The sequence below is a fragment of the Acomys russatus genome, chromosome 17 (genome assembly GCF_903995435.1).
Source record: "Acomys russatus chromosome 17, mAcoRus1.1, whole genome shotgun sequence".
Classification (NCBI taxonomy): domain Eukaryota; kingdom Metazoa; phylum Chordata; class Mammalia; order Rodentia; family Muridae; genus Acomys; species Acomys russatus.
The window spans coordinates 61,401,187-61,417,640 of record NC_067153.1 but is presented as its reverse complement, the minus strand read 5'-3'; the positions used below and the strand labels follow the sequence as shown (position 1 = coordinate 61,417,640).

At 49.7% G+C, this 16,454-nt stretch overlaps 2 protein-coding genes across 2 annotated transcripts in view; both read left to right on the top strand.

Moving 5' to 3' along the window:
- The first annotated feature begins 909 nt into the window (after nucleotides 1-909).
- On the top strand, nucleotides 910-5,965 carry Bcdin3d (BCDIN3 domain containing RNA methyltransferase). Its single transcript, XM_051160333.1, has 2 exons — nucleotides 910-1,332; nucleotides 5,172-5,965. The coding sequence occupies exons 1-2, from the start codon at nucleotides 922-924 to the stop codon at nucleotides 5,832-5,834; spliced, it is 1,074 nt and encodes a 357-aa protein (XP_051016290.1). The 5' UTR covers nucleotides 910-921; the 3' UTR covers nucleotides 5,835-5,965.
- A 10,281-nt stretch (nucleotides 5,966-16,246) lies between these two features.
- Nckap5l (NCK associated protein 5 like) overlaps nucleotides 16,247-16,454 on the top strand; it is a 39,500-nt gene continuing 39,292 nt past the window's right edge. Inside the window, exon 1 of the mRNA XM_051160332.1 lies at nucleotides 16,247-16,385. The gene's annotated coding sequence lies outside the window, so the exon portion shown is untranslated. The remainder of the gene's footprint in view (nucleotides 16,386-16,454) is intronic.

The following is a 16,454-nucleotide window of genomic DNA, read 5'->3' as shown; positions in this document are numbered from 1 at the left end:
TACAGAAAGCTCCTGAATTAAAGGTGTGTCCTGGGGCTGAGCCCCACCATAACCATCTGTTTACAATAAACAGAAAGTTCTTGGGTTAAAGGCATGTTTTAGGGCTGAGCCACGCCAAACAAGAAACAGGTTTTTACAGTTCACAATCTCGGGGTTCACACTGGGATCAAATATCCTGCAAAAGAATCTTTCAAAGGACCTGGAGTTCACCAAGTCAGCTAGGCTGCCTAGGCCGCAAACCCCGAGGACCCTCAGGTCTCTGATTCCCCACCTCCGGGACTACAGGCGTCCAGCGTATTCTGGCGGCTGCTGGTGATAGGAACGCAAGGCCACATGCTAACCCAGCTGAACCATCTCTGCAGCCCTCAGCCTGCTTTTTGTCTAACTTCCTCTCGCCTTATCTTTCAATTTAACTTTCTCCCTCCCATTTTCTCCACCCGCCCCCGCCCCACCCCCAGTAGATATGATGATTTAGTCACTCACTTATTTGCTTCCTGTATAGTTTTCATTCTACAAATATTTACTGAACGTCTCTGCACCAGGGTTTATGATAAGTATATGAGATTCAAGGCTGAAAAGCATCAATGCTGTCTACCCTCTGGGGTGGAGACTACAGTTATTATGTCTGCCTGTTCCACAAGAGCGTCTGGCACCTCAAGTGAGCTATAGCTTCCAGCTACCTTTTACTAAGCCAGGAGCACGTTCCTGTGTCACAGTCTCACTGTGTGACCCTGTCGCATGCCACAGACATCCCCCCCCCCCCCCCAGAGAACTAATTTCTTTCCTTTGGGTCTCGCTTTGTGCATTTGAAAGGAAAGGAAGTTGTACCAACTTGATTTCCAAGACCTCAGCAAAATCCTTGCTTTGGTCAGTTGGCCCAAGTCTCAACCTCAACTTGGGCAACTTCGTTAATAAGAGGGGATGATGACGGCCTTCATAGGATACCGCAAACCCGCACTAGACACGAGTCTTCCCGCCTACTCAGGCTCCCCATACTTCCGACCTCTCCCCGAGGCGCATGCGCGCTGGCCCGCTGCGCTCTCCCTCCGCAGATTCCGGGCTTCCGGTTCCGCCCGGACCAAGGGACCAAGACTGATGGCAGCGTCAGAGAGGTTGGCAGGAGGGGTCGATGAAGAGGCCGTGAAAGAAGAGAATCCAGCGGCTCTGAAGCCCGGGGCCGCCCCGTTCGGAAATTTCCCTCATTATTCTCGTTTCCACCCTCCCGAGCAAAGGCTCCGCCTTCTGCCCCCGGAGCTTCTTCGGCAGCTCTTCCCTCCCGAGGGTCCCGACAGGAGGCCGATCCTGGGGCTCGACGTGGGGTGTAACTCCGGGGTGAGTGACGCGGGAGGGCTCGGAGCGCCGGGAGCCCAGCAGTTGCCCAGCCTCCACGTCCTCGGTGGTGCTGGCCCGGGCGTGGCATCAAAACTTGCCCGAAGTGGGCTTTTTAAGTATAGCGGTGACAGAACGTGTGCACTTCCCACCCAACCCCTGGGGCTCCACCACCAAGTCAGGAATTTTGAGTAATCTACAGTTCATTCCAAATTCCCGCCGGACCGCGGGGGAGGAGGGCGGTCTAATCTGGACTTCCGGCATTTGCCTCCCCCAGCTTTGCTGGCCTTGGCTGGAGACTGGGGCTCCCAGAATCCACCAAGATCCCGGGTGGCAGAATCATGCCTGAAACTTAAAGCTCTAATATCCGGTGCAAGGCAGACCTGGAGTCAGGTACATAATTTACTTAAACTTGTGCTAACACAGTACAACGGTGAACAGTAGAGAGGATCAAGAAAGAAAATATATGATTCTGCCAGAGGAGGGAGGTTTTCAGCCACCCTTACCACCGCAAAGTATTTTCAGGAACGTAATGATTATAGTCAAACCACATGCAAAATAAGAAAATGCCAATCTCACCTGTTTATAGCCACTTAGTGGGCATCTTGTGTGCGGCAGGCAGTCTTGCCCCATGATTGCGAATGGTTCCAAAGTTAGGTTCCACACCGCAGTCACTCCAGAGTAGGGGGTTTATGGAGTCCTTTACTATGGTGATGGCTTTTCCGGTGTAGAGACAAAGGGTGGACATCCTCGAAAGTTCGAGGCTAGCCTGGGCTATATGAGACTCTGTTTCCAAAAACTACAATAAAAGAGACACTGGTGGATGGTTGAAGACCTTAAGGGACTCAGCTAAGGAGAGCTTCTGGATACAGACTGGGTGTGTCTGGTGCAAACTTCACCATAATACAGGAAATTAGAGGGGATAAAAAGAGATCTCCTGAAAGGAACCGGGAAGCCACTCAAAGATTTTAAAGTTGAAAGCAGTGCATATAAAAGCACAGTAGAGGTGACACAGTTCCAGTTGACTAAAGTGGTTGTTCCTGTGTGCACTGATTTATCATTTTACACAGAGTCGCTCTGCGTGGCCACACCGCCCTCAGTGTGCAGGCCATGCCAGGCTCAAGCACACAGGGTCAGATAGAAGGGAAGCGAATTGAGGGAGGAGGAAGTTTTGCCGTGTGGTGTGGGTCCTTGTGCCTCCAAGGGTTACATTGAACTACTGTGTTAGTGTGACTTCACAGTTCACTACAAAGGCAGCATCTTGGCCTTTGCCCCTGTCTCTTACGTCAGCGTATGTTTTTAAAATGACCCCAGGTGGCTCGTTTACCTTGTTAGACGGCCTAGCTGCCTCTTCAGAGTGCTGGCTGCTCTTCTGAGGACCTGAGTTCAGTTCCCAGCACCCTTGTTGGACAGCTCTCAACCACCTGGACCTCCTGTTTCAGGGGATCACATGTCCTCTTCTGGCCCCTCTTGGCACCTGCACACACATGGCATATGTAAGCACAGAGACACATGCATACACATTAAAAAAAAAAGTAAATTTAAAAATAGAAAAGTTGAAGAAAAGAAAGAAAAGCCTGGTATAAGAGAATTAACTTAATGTGTGACTTCAGATAAGTAAACAACCCTCATCCATAATTTTTTAAGTTTTCTTTTCTTTTTTTTTTTTTTTTCTGCGACAGACCAGGCTGGCCTCAAACTCACAGAGATCCGCCCGCCTCTGCCTCTGGAGTGCTGGGATTAAAGGTGTGTGCCACTATACCAAATTTCAATCCGTAATTTTTAAAATGCAGAGTTTTTTGGTGAATTATTCTATGCCTTCATAAAAAGTCCATAAAACATAAGTCTGCACTTTATGAATGACCATTGTCAGAGTAATAAATAAATAAAGCAAGCATTGTCAGTACCCCAAAAAGTTCTTTATATGCCATTGCCTACTTATAAAAGGCCTCTTCAGCCACAGGTAACAACTCGACTTACTGTCTTGCTTTCACTTGTATCTTACTCTTTTTCTAACCCCAAACGATACAGTTTTCCCACTTTGGGATTCTGTATAAAGGAAAGCTTGTGTTCCCGATATGGCAGCACACACCTGTGATACCAGCATTTGGGAGGCAGAAGCGGAGGACCAGGCAAACAAACAAGACAAGAGACTTGCCACATCTTTTCACTGTGGCTTGATTTTTCCACTCAGGAGTATGTTTTTGGAAATATTCTATTTTGGTGCATTGAGCCAAGCTCTTCAGCGTGACGCTGTTCCTAACATTCCGTCTTACTGACCAGCCCGTGCTACTGCTAGTGGACATCTCAGTGGCCTCCGCTCTACGTGGCCCGTGCTACTGCTAGTGGACATCTCAGTGGCCTCCGCTCTACGTGGCCCGTGCTACTGCTAGTGGACATCTCAGTGGCCTCCGCTCTACATGGCCCGTGCTACTGCTAGTGGACATCTCAGTGGCCTCCGCTCTACGTGGCCCATGCTACTGCTAGTGGACATCTCAGTGGCCTCCGCTCTGTGTGACCCGTGCTACTGCTAGTGGGCGAGAGTCAGACGCATCGTAAGATGGCCGTGCCATTACACTCGGCTAGAAAGAGTCACAGCGGCTTTTAAGAGTGATGGCTACAGGGCTGGAGAGAGAGATGGCTCAGAGGTTAAGAGCACTGACTGCTCTTCCAGGGGTCCTGAGTTCAATTCCCAGCAACCACATGGTGGCTCACAACCATCTATAGTGTGATCTAATGCCCTTTTCTGGTGTGCATGTGTACATGCAGGCAGAGCACGGTATACATAATAATTTTTTTTTTAAGTGATGGCTACAGAAGTAGAGTGGGTTTCAGAAGGAGGTGCAGCAGGCTCCCACGGGAGAAATGGAGGCTGTAGAGATGAAGGCGGGATGAGAACTGCTTAAAACCCAGACTTTGCTGGCTGCATCTGAGGAACAGACTTTTACAAGACAGTGCTCTTATTCGCTGCCTTCCTGATCAGGGATACCACTCAACTTCCCATCTCCTTTCCTTTGGATATGAGACACCCAGAAAAAGATCCTGAGTTTGCCAGTAAATCATTTAAGCTGAAAACCTGCTCTGGGCTCTGGGCTGCCTCTGCCACATCATTTGGACTATAACTTCCAACAGCTCAGTCTGTTGTCAGTGTCGGTGTACAGGTGGTCAGGCATAGTTGCATGCATGTAATCATGTGTCCCTCAGGAGGCGGAGGCAGGGGGTCAGGAGTTCAAGGCTATCCTCAGCTATATAGTGAGTTTGAATTAAGACTGACTCAAGCTGGGCGGGGGTGGCGCAAGCCTTTCATCACAGCACTTTGGGGAGGCAGAGGTAGGTGGATCACTGTGAGTTCGAGGCCAGCCTGGTCTACAAAGCGAGTCCAAGACAGCCAAGGCTACACAGAGAGACCCTGTCTTGAAAAAAAAAAAGGAAGGAAAAGGTTAAAAATTAAAATAGAATGTAGGTTATAGGGCGGGTGCATTACAGCCTGTAGCCTCTGATCTGTTCATGAAAAAAAATGTGTCCTCTTTAGAGCATTAAGAGCCTCACATCCGGGCCGGGCGTGGTGGCACACGCCTTTAATCCCAGCACTTGGGAGGCAGAGGTAGGCGGATCGCTGTGAGTTCAAGGCCAGCCTGGTCTACAAAGTGAGTCCAGGATGGCCGAGGCTACACAGAGAAACCCTGTCTCGAAAAACCAAAAAAAAAAAAAAAAAAAAAAAAAAAAAAAGAGCCTCACATCCGGTACAGGCAGAGGTAAGTGGCAGCCTCAACGGATGAGAGATTTCTTTTCCTCTCACTGTTTGAGAGCTGCGATGACAGGGCTCTTTTGGATTCCTCTAGGACCTGAGTGTGGCTCTATACAGACATTTCCTCTCCCCGAGCGATGGAGAGACCTGCTCCAGAGAACTCCGCCTCCTGTGCTGTGATATAGACCCAGCCCTTGTGGAGCGGGCTGAAAAAGAATGTCCTTTCCCCGACGCCCTGACCTTCATCACCCTGGACATGATGGACCAAAGGAACAGGGAGGCCCCGGTGAACTCTTTCCTAAGCCAGTTCGGGCGTTCCGTATTCGACGTTGTGTTCTGCATGTCGGTGACCATGTGGATTCATCTGAACCACGGGGACCAAGGCCTGTGCGCGTTCCTGGCCCACGTCTCCTCTCTCTGCAGCTACCTCCTGGTGGAGCCCCAGCCCTGGAAGTGTTACCGGGCAGCGGCACGGCGCCTCCGGAAGCTGGGCCTCAGTAAGTTCGATCACTTCCGCGCTCTCGCCATCCGGGGTGATATGGCCAGCCAGGTCGTGCGGATCCTGACGCAGGACCACGACATGGAATTGGTGTGCTGCTTCGGCACCACCAGCTGGGACCGAAGCCTTCTGCTCTTCAGAGCGAGGCACGCCACCACGGAGACTCAGCCAGTCCCTGCATCCCCGAGAAAAGATTCTGAAGCCAGTAGGACCGAGCAGCGAGACCAGCAAAGACAGACTGCGGAGCTTTTGTACTGAGAACTGCTCCTGCGTCCCGGAGCCATCAGGCAGTCTGGAGGCCTGGTGGGAGCCTGTGGCAAAGCGTCGGGAACAAGCCACTCAACACTGCCTGTGTTTCCCGTGTTTGGAAGGGGATGGGGCCGGGCAGATGCGTTTGCAGGGCTGTGAGCTAGGCAGTCCGGATGGAGACTGTGGTTCTGGGAGATGAAACCGCTTTTTTCTTTGTTTGTTCATTTTAGTTTTTCGAGACAGGGTTTCTCTGTGTAGCCTTGGCTGTCCTGGACTCGCTTTGTAGACCAGGCTGGCCTCGAACTCACACAAATCCCTCCCTGCCTCTGCCTCCTGAGTGCTGGGATTAAAGGTGTGTGCCACCACACCCAACCAAAACTGCTTTTGGAAGTACTTTTGTTTGCTACTTGTGTGTGTTCAGGAAATGGTCTATCGCCGGGCCTCATCTCCAGCTCCAACGCGTTATTTATAAAAATGAAAAATAAAAATAACACGGAGTTCATCCTTGAGCTCCATAAATCTGACTTTTCTGTGGGCATTTTCTGGACTTCCTAAGCCTGAGGCCTTGAGACAAGGCCTCAATGAAATCTGTGATAAGGTGCTGCCCTGGCTACAAGTGGCTAGTACCAAGGCATCTTTCCTAGAGCAGGCCAGGTCTCTACCACAGCACTCACAGATACTAGAAAGAAATGCTAACTAGCATTTAAAAAAATACTCAGAAGCTGGGGGTATGGGGCCTGCCTGTAATCTAGGCATTTGGCAGGCAGGAGCGAGAGGATCGGGAGTTGAGGGGCACCTTCAGCTACATAGTTTGAGGCTAGCCTGGGCTATATGAGTCCCTGTCTTTAAAGAAAACAAAAACAAAGTGGTGACAAAAGCTATTTAGGGCTTGAGGTAAAGTGTAATTGCAGAGCATTTACTTAAAAGGTTTGATTCCTAGCCTTCTCATTCCCCACCAAAAATAAATAAGCTTTAAGTTACGAACCCTGAGGTGGGTAGTGATTTGGGTCTGCAGTACAGCTCAGCAATCTTGCTTCTCCTTCCTGTCCCGTCTCCCTCCCTCTTCAGTTTTTGGACTAAGAGTCAACCACACACAGGACCTTGCACACACTCTGCCCGTGAGCATTGAGATTTTTGTTTGTTTTGAGACAAGGTATCTATGTAGTCTTGACCAGAGTGTGTTATAATTTACCAGGTTGGTCTTGAATTCACTGAGATCCTCCTGCCTCTGCCTCCCAAGTGCTTGGATTAAAGGCTCCCTGGCCTTGTGTTCCTTTATTGCCATGGTAACCATTAAAAAAAACTTTTTTAAATTTAATTTTGTTTTGTCGGTGTGTCTATCTGTAACATGTGCATGCAGTTCTCAAAGAGACCAGCAGAGGGCATGGGATCTCCTGGGACAGATTATTGTTTACCACCACGTGGGTGTATGGCTTCTTGACTCCTACAAGAGCAGCCAGTGCCTCGTCCAAGGTCCTGACCACCCACCCAAACCCCCCATAGTCCCCCACCCCCACCCCCCACGCTGGCCATTGTTAAGCTCTATGGCATTAAGTACATCCACAGTGAAGGTTCTGCTTTTAGCAGGCACCTTGCTTCTGACACAAGTGGTAGAGACCATCTTTTTGTTTGTTTCTTTTTTGAGACGGGGTGGGAGTGGGGGGTGGTTTCTTGGAGAAGAGAAGAGACAATCTTATGGCTTAGCATTCCGTCCAGCCTCCTGAGTATTTTTACCAAAGAAAGACCTTTTGTTCCTGTTCCTTTAACTTAACCACACCCTAATGGCTCCTAAACTGGTAGCCGCCGCCTCACCCCCAGGGTCCCAAACTAGTATTTTCCTGTTTTGTAATCGTTATCTCCTGAACTAGTTATTAGGCACCTCAAATCTATCATATTTCAACATATTCCAAAAGCAAACTGATCATTCCCAAACTCAATCTTAGCCCCGTTGTGACGCTCTTTTATCGCGATAGAAGCTTCGGTTGTCTCCTTCTCACATTGAAACAGGTGCAAAGTCCAGCAAGTCCTGCGGATGCCATTTAAATCCCGTACACTGCATCCAATCTGTGTCTGTCCGTCTTGTTTTCCTCTCAAGCACGTCTTCCTTTGCCACCCTCCCTCCCTTTTCCACTCTATTCCCCTCCCCCAGACCTGACAGGTGGGGTCCTCCTCCCCCACTGTCCGACCACAGCCGCTCAGCTCTCATCTGGTTAGCCTGCACATCCTTCCTCTGTGTTCCCACAGGGCCTCTCCCCGCAAGGGGCAGGGATCAAATGCAGGCACCAGAGTTCATGTCAGAGGCAGAACCCCCACACACACTCTCCCCCACCCCTTCCCCGTGTGGAGAATGAGCTGTCCATCAGCTATAATCTGTTTTTAAGATTTATTTGTGGCAGGGCGGTGGTGGCTCATGCCTTTAATCCCAGCACTCAGGAGGCAGAGGCAGGTGGATCACTGTGAGTTTGAGGCCAGCCTGGTCTACAGAGTGAGTCCAGGACAGCCAAAGTTACACAGAGAAACCCTGTCTCAAAAAAGAAAAAAAAAGATTTTTTTTTTTTGTACAGTATTCTGCCCACACGTGTGCCTACACGCCAGAAGAGGGCACCAGATCTCATTTGTGAATATATCAGTAAAGACATTCATGGAAAATAATGACAGGCTAGCCCAGGCATGCTGGCACACACTTCTACTTCCAGCACTGGGGAGGCAGAGGCGGGTGGATCTCTGTGAGTATGAGGCCAGTCTTTTTTACATAGAGAGTTCCAGGACAGATAGGACTACATAGAGTTGTCTCCAAAAGAAAGAAAGAAAAAGGCAGATAAGACATATTTTAAATGCTTGGGATGGTGTTTATTTTTGTGATAGGGCCTTGTGGCTGACCTTGAACTCACGGCAACGCTTCTGCCTCAGTCTCCCAAATGCTGAGGCTACAGTGTCAACTAGCAAGCCTGATTGACAACTTGCTTGATCATGTTAATTACATCCCAGTAAGAGCTCATCGACTAGTGAACAATGAAGGATTCATTTCTTGGACTGGTACAGCACTGATAGACTCCTGGGTTTTGTTGGTTTGTTGTTGTGGGGTTTGTTTTGGGGCAGGGGGTGGGGTAGAGGGGACAGGGTTTCTCTGTGTAGCCTTGGCTGTCCTGGACTCTCTTTGTAGACCAGGCTGGCCTCGAACTCACATCGATCGACCAGCCTCTGCCTCCCAAGTGCTGGGATTAAAGGCGTGCACCACCACGCCCAGCTTGTTGTTGTTGTTGTTTCTTAAGTGATGATGAGGGGCTGGGGAGATGGCTCAGAGATTTAAGAGCACTGGCTGCTCTTCTGGAGGACCTGGCTAGCAGTTCATAACTTTCTGCAACTCCAGCCCTAGGGATCCAAGGCCCTTTTCTGATCCCCATGGATACCAGGCATGTGTGTCATTTATATACAAGCAAAACACCACCGAGTGTGGTGGTGCACACCTGGAGTCCCAGAACTCTGAGAGGCAGAGATAGGTGGATCACTTTGAGTTCGAGGCCAGCCTGGTCTACAAAGTGAGCCCAGGACAGCCAAGGCTACACAGAGAAACCCTGTCTCGAAAAATCAAAAACAAACAAACAAACAAACAAAACCAAAATAAACCCCAAAAAACCCCAAGCAAAACACCCATGTACATAAAAATAAAATGGAGACTGGCGCAAAACAGCCAGGCGTGGTGGCGCACGCCTTTAATCCCAGCACTTGGGAGGCAGAGGCAGGCGGATCGCTGTGAGTTTGAGGCTGGCCTGGCTACAAAGTGAGTCCAGGACAGGCAGGGCTACACAGAAAAACCCTGTCTGGGGGCGGGGGGAAAGATGAATTGATTGAAAACACCCAACATCAACCCCTGTCCTTGTGTGCACACCCACACCCACATGTGTACATATGTGTACACAATAAAAAGATGACTGCATATACTTTAGAACAAAAATACTTCCCATTTTTTTTTTTTTTTTTTTTTTTGGCTGCATTGTCCATGTCCAGCAATGAGCCATTTTAGGCTTTCCCTGATCTCTAGTAGGTCAGAGCCTGCTTGTGTGGGTGCTTTGATTTTGTTGCTGTTGCTTTTCTTTTTTTTCTTTTTTTTTTTTTTTTTTTTTTTTTTTGTTTTTCAAGACAGGGTCTCTCTGTGTAGCCTTGGCCATCCTGGACTCACTTTGTAGACCAGGGCTGGCCTCGAACTCACAGCGATCCGCCTGCCTCTGCCTCCCGAGTGCTGGGATTAAAGGCGTGCGCCACCACGCCCGGCTCGCTGTTGCTTTTCTATTACCTGAAATGTGGATGGTCTTTTCAGTATCTTTCTCACATTTGCTTATTGACATGGGGGGCACATGTGGCCACCGGGACAACTTTCAGGAGTTTAGTTCTCTCTTGTGGGTTTTGGGGATCAGACTCAGTTTATCAAGTTGGTGGCAAGCACCTTTACCTGCTGAGCCATCTTGTCTGCCCTAGTTTGTTTGTTGTTGTTTTGTTTTGTTGACATAGAATCTTGTCGTGTAGCTCAGGCTAGCCTCAGACTCACCACCCTGGCTCTTAAGTGTTGGACTGCTAGTGTGAGTGTTGTCTACTTTTATTTTATTTTATTCTCTGGTTTTCCCAGACAGGGTTTCTCACACGTGTGCACATGAACATGTGTGTGAATATGAAGGCTGGAGGAAAACTTGGGAGTGCCATTCCTAAGTAGCCACACCCCTCGATGTTTTTGTTTTTCAACTGGCTCTCACTATATAGCCTTAGTTGGCCTGGAACTCTATGTTGACCAGGCTAGACTCAAACTCACATAAATCTACCTGCCTTTGCCTCCCAAGTGCACGGGCCACTATTTGTTGCAATGTTGTTTTTGTTTTTAATATTTATTTTGTGTGTATTTTACGGAAACGGATGCTTTATCTGAATGCACATCTCGTACATCCAAGGAGGACATCGGAACCCATGGAACTATGGGTATAGTTGGTTGCGAGCCACTATGCTCATGCTGGGACTTGAACTTAGGACCTTCGGGAGAGCAGCCCCTGCTTTTAACCACAGAGCCGTTTCTCCAGCCCTGCACTGCAACTTTGTTTTTGGTTTTTTTACTTTGAAAATGTGTGTGTACAGACACTGTGCCATGGGTGCATGTGGAGGTCAGAGGTCAACTTTCAGACGTGGTCTCTGTCCTTGCACTTTGAGATGGCATCGCTCTTGATCCTCCTCGAAATTAAACCCTGCCTTCCTGAAGCTGACTAAAAACACCTCTCACGAACACCCTGTTGCCTCGTTCATCTATATCTGCCTAGTTGTTTTTTGTTTCGTTTTTTTTCTCTAACAGCACAGCCAAGATTCTTGGAAGATTTAAACACTTCCTGTCTCCATTACTTACTATGTACATCTTTCCCAACCGCTCAAAATCTGGTTTTGCCGGTCTCCGGTGGTGCGAGGCTAAAGTCAACAGGAACGTCTGTCTGGACCCACCTCCAAGGCTGTGGGAACTGGTTGCTCCTTGCACAGCTGGCTCGTGCTCTGGTGATGGCAGTCCTCTGGACGCCCTGTCTAATCGGCATTCCTTGGGGCTCTGTCCCGGCACCCCGTCCTCTGCATGATCCTCTCCACTCTGTGGCTGCAGTTGCCCCCAGTTCTAATGAATCATAGATTTCTTTAGTCCAAATCGTCTCGAGCCTCAACATTATTGATATGAAAGCCTACGTTACTCCTTCCAACCTTTTTTGACGGTTTTATGCATATGGATGCCTTACCTTCATGTGTGTCTGTGCACTATACCCCTGCCTGGTGTCTGCTGCGCCAGAAGAGGGTACCAGATTCTCCCAAACTGGAGTCTCAGAGAGTTGTAAGTCTCCACGTGGGTGCTGGGAATCAAACCTAGATCCTCCAGAAGAGCAGCCTGTGCTCTTAACCTCTGAGCCGTTTATCTTGCCCCACCTTGAGCTTTTTCCCCCTGGTATATATTCATTGTACATACTGCTGGGCATCATGAAGACATGTTTCCTGACTGACCGCGTGCGTCCGTTCATGCCAGACTTCCCTCCATTTCTGTTCATCTCCTCCTTTCCCAGGTTGCTCTTCTGCTTTCATGTCGTATGTAGAGATGAGTTTTAGCATCCCAACCTTTGCGCATGGTGGTGCGATGTTCTGCGTTGGATGGTACAATACTGCCCAGATAAAGATTGTCTCGGGGAACTTGTCCTGTCTTAAGAACTGAGGTTAATATGCAGCATATCTGTATCCTCGCCTGAGGAACAGCAGCAGCCGGGAAGGGAGCACTCACCCTGGACAGGCAGCGGCCGGGAAGGGAGCACTCACCCTGGACAGGCAGCGGCCGGGAAGGGAGCACTCACCCTGGACAGGCAGCGGCCGGGAAGGGAGCACTCACCCTGGACAGGCAGCGGCCGGGAAGGGAGCACTCACCCTGGACAGGCAGCGGCCGGGAAGGGAGCACTCACCCTGGACAGGCAGCGGCCGGGAAGGGAGCACTCACCCTGGACAGGCAGCGGCCGGGAAGGGAGCACTCACCCTGGACAGGCAGCGGCCGGGAAGGGAGCACTCACCCAAGGGCTTGTGTTACTTTCCTCACCGAGACCACATCACTTCTCACTTTCTCCCAAATTGTTATAAATATTTTCTGTCTTGTGTCTCTGACTTCAGTCTTATCTCTGTCCAAACTGTAATCACAGCAATCCTTCCAAAATACAGATCTAAAGCCAGGGGTGGTAGCACATGCCTTTGATCCCACCACAGGGAGATAGAGGTGGGCAGATCTCTGTGAGTTTGAGGCCAGCTTGGTCTACATAGAGAGTTCCTAGACAGCCAGGGCTATACAGTGAGACCCTTTCGCAAAATAAACAAACAAAACCCCAAGAATAACCCCCTAAAAAGCCCCCAGAAAATATAAATCTGATCATGTAACCCTCCAGCTCTCCTCCCAGGCCTCACTTAAAACCATGCAAACACTCCGCTTGCTCTTAGGACTAAGTACACTTTTCACATTGCTTACGTGTCCACAGTCATCCCTGGGGTCTACCCTAACACTATGGACTAAGTACACTTTTCACATTGCTTACGTGTCCACAGTCATCCCTGGGGCCTACCCTAACACTATGCACCATGCCTGGCATATAATCAAAGCTCAGGGAAAATGTGAACCCAGGACCTCACACATACTAGGAAGCACTCTACCACTCACCCTTTATTTACTTTTTATTTTGAGAGCAGGTCTCATTTAGTGACCTAAACTGACCTTTGAACTCACTCAAGGCAAGTCTTGAATTTGTGACCTTCCTGAACAGCAGGGACTCCAGGCCTGGACCACTGGCTCCAACTCCAAAGAGAAGTTCAAGAATGGGAGCAGATCCATTTCATCGTACAGGTGAGAGGTTTCAAAGTATCTTGGCCAAGGCTTTTACTCCTCTGGAGAAAATGAGCCAAACACGAGCCAGCCAGCTTTCTTCCTCCTACTGGGCAGTAGGTAGCATTTAGACTGTGACCTGGAGTTGGTCCAGCTTGAAGAATAAGCCAGTTAGCAACCTGACCACCAGGAGTTCTAAACTTGGGCGATCTTATCAACCAAGATGACAACAATGACAGTAAAGTGACTGTGACATCAACCTCTGAGGACGGGGGACACCCAACATCAAATGGTCGACCACAAAGTATTAAGGCAGAGAATGAGGGAAGATGGCTCTTGCCAAGGACCAGGGTTAAGTCTCAGCACTCCCAAGGTGGCTCACAGTCATCCACAATTCAGTTCCAGGGGGATGTGATGCCCTCATGTGACTTCTGTGGGCAATAAGCACCCAAGTGGTACACAGGTACACAGACAGGCAAAACACTCTTTAAACACCAGTAAGAGTGTGCTACATGTGAGCAGTGAGGGTGTGGCTCCCTGACGTCATCATTACTATGTGCACAGCTCTGCCACACCACCACAATGCTTTGTAAACAGTAGCCTACAGCCCCAGACACCCAAGAAGCTAGCTCGTCTTATAACCAAGGAAAGGGCGTGATTGCTGATTGGAGAATCGACCTTGGGACCTCACAGTTTTAATAAAGTGGTTAGTAAAACTCAATCAAAATGTATGTAGTAAGCCTCATCAAGGAAAATAATCGTGGAACTGCTAGAGTTTCGCCTTTCATCTCTAAGGATAAAGGCATGCAAAGCATAAAGTCTGCCCACATCTGATCACCAAAATACAGAGTGTCCGAGAGCCCGAGGGGAGGGCGAGGACATGGACAAATGTTCTGCCTGTCTTTATTAAATAAGGATAGAAACATAGACGAAAAGAACCCAGCTTAGATGTTTGCTTCCAAAACTTCAGTTACTTGAAAACATTCCAAAATAGTTAAAAACGCCTGACAGACAAAATTTCCGAGGCACTGGAATACAACAGACACATCATTTGTATTGGACGTTCGTGCCCTCTGAGGGAGAGCAAGGTCTGATTTTTGTCAGGCTCCCAGGACTAGCCCATCAGTCCCTACTTAATAACTGTTGGATGATTGGGCAAGGATTACTCAGTCCTGTGCTGTCAAAGATGCCACATTCGGGCATGGAGAAATAGGGTGAAAAGCGAACGGAAGGCCATGGATTTGGCTCCAGGATAGAGTGTCTGCTTGGCTTGTGTAATGATCTGGGCTTGGTGGCACACCCACAATCCAAACTAACATCCGGGAGGCTGAGACAGGAGGACAGAGTGTTTGAAACCCACTGACTCACACAGTGACACCCTGAGGCGTTGTTTGTGTGTAAATCCTAAGTGATTCCTTTATCTACACGCTCATCCCCCTCTCCACAATGCCTCCTGCAGTAACTTCCCCCACTTCCCACCAAGGGGGTGCACTGCCATCCCATGCCTGCCAGCAGCTTTTTGCCTCTCTCTTGCCCTTATTCTTGCCTAGATCTTACTCAAGTTCTCTGTCTTCAAAACCCCACTCTAAGATGCTTTCTTCAGGCCAGGTGCGGTGGCGCACGCCTTTAATCCCAGCACTCCAGAGGCAGAGGCATGTGGTTCGCTGTGAGTTCGAGGCCAGCCTGGTCTACAAAGAGAGTCCAGGGCAGTCAAAACCCTGTCTCAAGAAACAAAACAAAAACAAAAAAGATGCCTTCTTCAGAGAGGAACTCTTACATTAATCCCAGACAACCTGACCACCTTATTTCCTTTATGGTTTTTGTATTCTTTTTTGTTTGTTTTTCCAAACAGGGTTTCTCTGTGTAGCCTTGACTGTCCTGGACCTCGGTCTGTAGACCAAGCTGGCCTCGAACTCACAGAGATCTACCTGCCTCAGCCTCCCGAGTCCTGGAATTAAAAGCATGCGCCACCATGCCCGGTGGTTTACGTTCTTTTACTGGACTAAGTTAAGTTTCATCCTGTACACCCATGACAGAAGCATAATAAAATACACATTGTGTCCAAAGATACCTTTGAATCCCCGTGTGGAACCAGAGCCTGCACATCCAGGCCAGTTAGTACGGTGCACATTGTGAGGGCTATCTGGTATCCACTTAAAGGCAAATAAGTGTTGCGATAGGATCTCGGCAGGTTCGATGGCTGCCTGGCCTATATCGCGAGTTCTTGGCTAGCCAGGGTAATGTGGAGACCCTGTCTCAACAAAACAGTAACAACAAATAGGCCAGCGAGAATAGTGCTGCGCTCTTAGGTTGCAAGGGCCTGCAACCTAAGGGTTAATTAGCTTAGTTCCTCAATCCCAGTGGTTTGAACTGGCGTCCCTCCTCCCCAAAGGAAGTGGCTAACAACCAAGACAGTATCTTTTTTCTGCACTAGAGATCTGCCCGCCTCTGCCTTACAAGTGCGAGGATTTTGCGTGAGCAACCACAGCTGGGTCTGCCTTGCCTCTTAAAGCAGCACTGCTTCTACAAGAGGTGCCTGTTCCTCGCTCTCAGTCTCCAAATTTCTGGGAAGCTCGCGACCTAGAGATGGAAAAAGGAGCACTTAAGGCCAAACTGACATTCAAGCCTCTGTGTTAAGCCACAGACTTAAACCCAACGCGTATGCAGAAAGGCAAATTACAAACACGCTCTCAATCACACACACGTGCACGCCCAGCCCCACGGAAGCACACGCGCATGCCCGTGGGCCCGCGCGAAGCCACTTAGTTTTTCCTCTGTTCTAAATGCCCCCATTCTAGTTCCACTCGGCCCAGCCTGGCATCCCCGACACTGGGCAGGTTTTGCAGGTCAGCCCTGGCCTAGGGGAAGCGTGTTTCTTCGTGGGGGGAGGGGGGAGGGGGAGGCCCTTCCCACCCGGGCGGAAGCGGCGCGCGCCGGCCGGGCAGACTTAGCTCTCGTCCTGGGAACATCTGGACAGAGCTGGGAGGGGCGCGCACCCAGGGTGAGCTTGGATTGGCTGCGCGGGAGGAGGGAGGCAGGGTCTGGGTGAGGGGCGGGGCTCTTTGGCCCCTTTAAAGCCTTGACATCAAGAGGCGGCTCCGGTACCCCCCTTTCTCTGCCCCCCCTCGGCCGCCCGCCCCCGAGATGCAGCCATGGACCCTGTGGACCAGGCCTGCGGAGCTCAGCACCTGATTTCGGTAAGTTCAGGCCTGTTTGGCGTTTAACGGGTTGTGAGGTGGGGGGAGCCGTACGCCCCGGGCGGGGGC

Excerpts from the sequence above, each read along its gene's own strand:
- Bcdin3d (XM_051160333.1), top strand. The coding sequence starts at position 922 with ATGATGACGGCCTTCATAGGATACCGCAAACCCGCACTAGACACGAGT. Across the intron at positions 1,333-5,171 it reads ACGTGGGGTGTAACTCCGGG|GACCTGAGTGTGGCTCTATA; the intron begins GTGAGTGACGCG and ends GGATTCCTCTAG.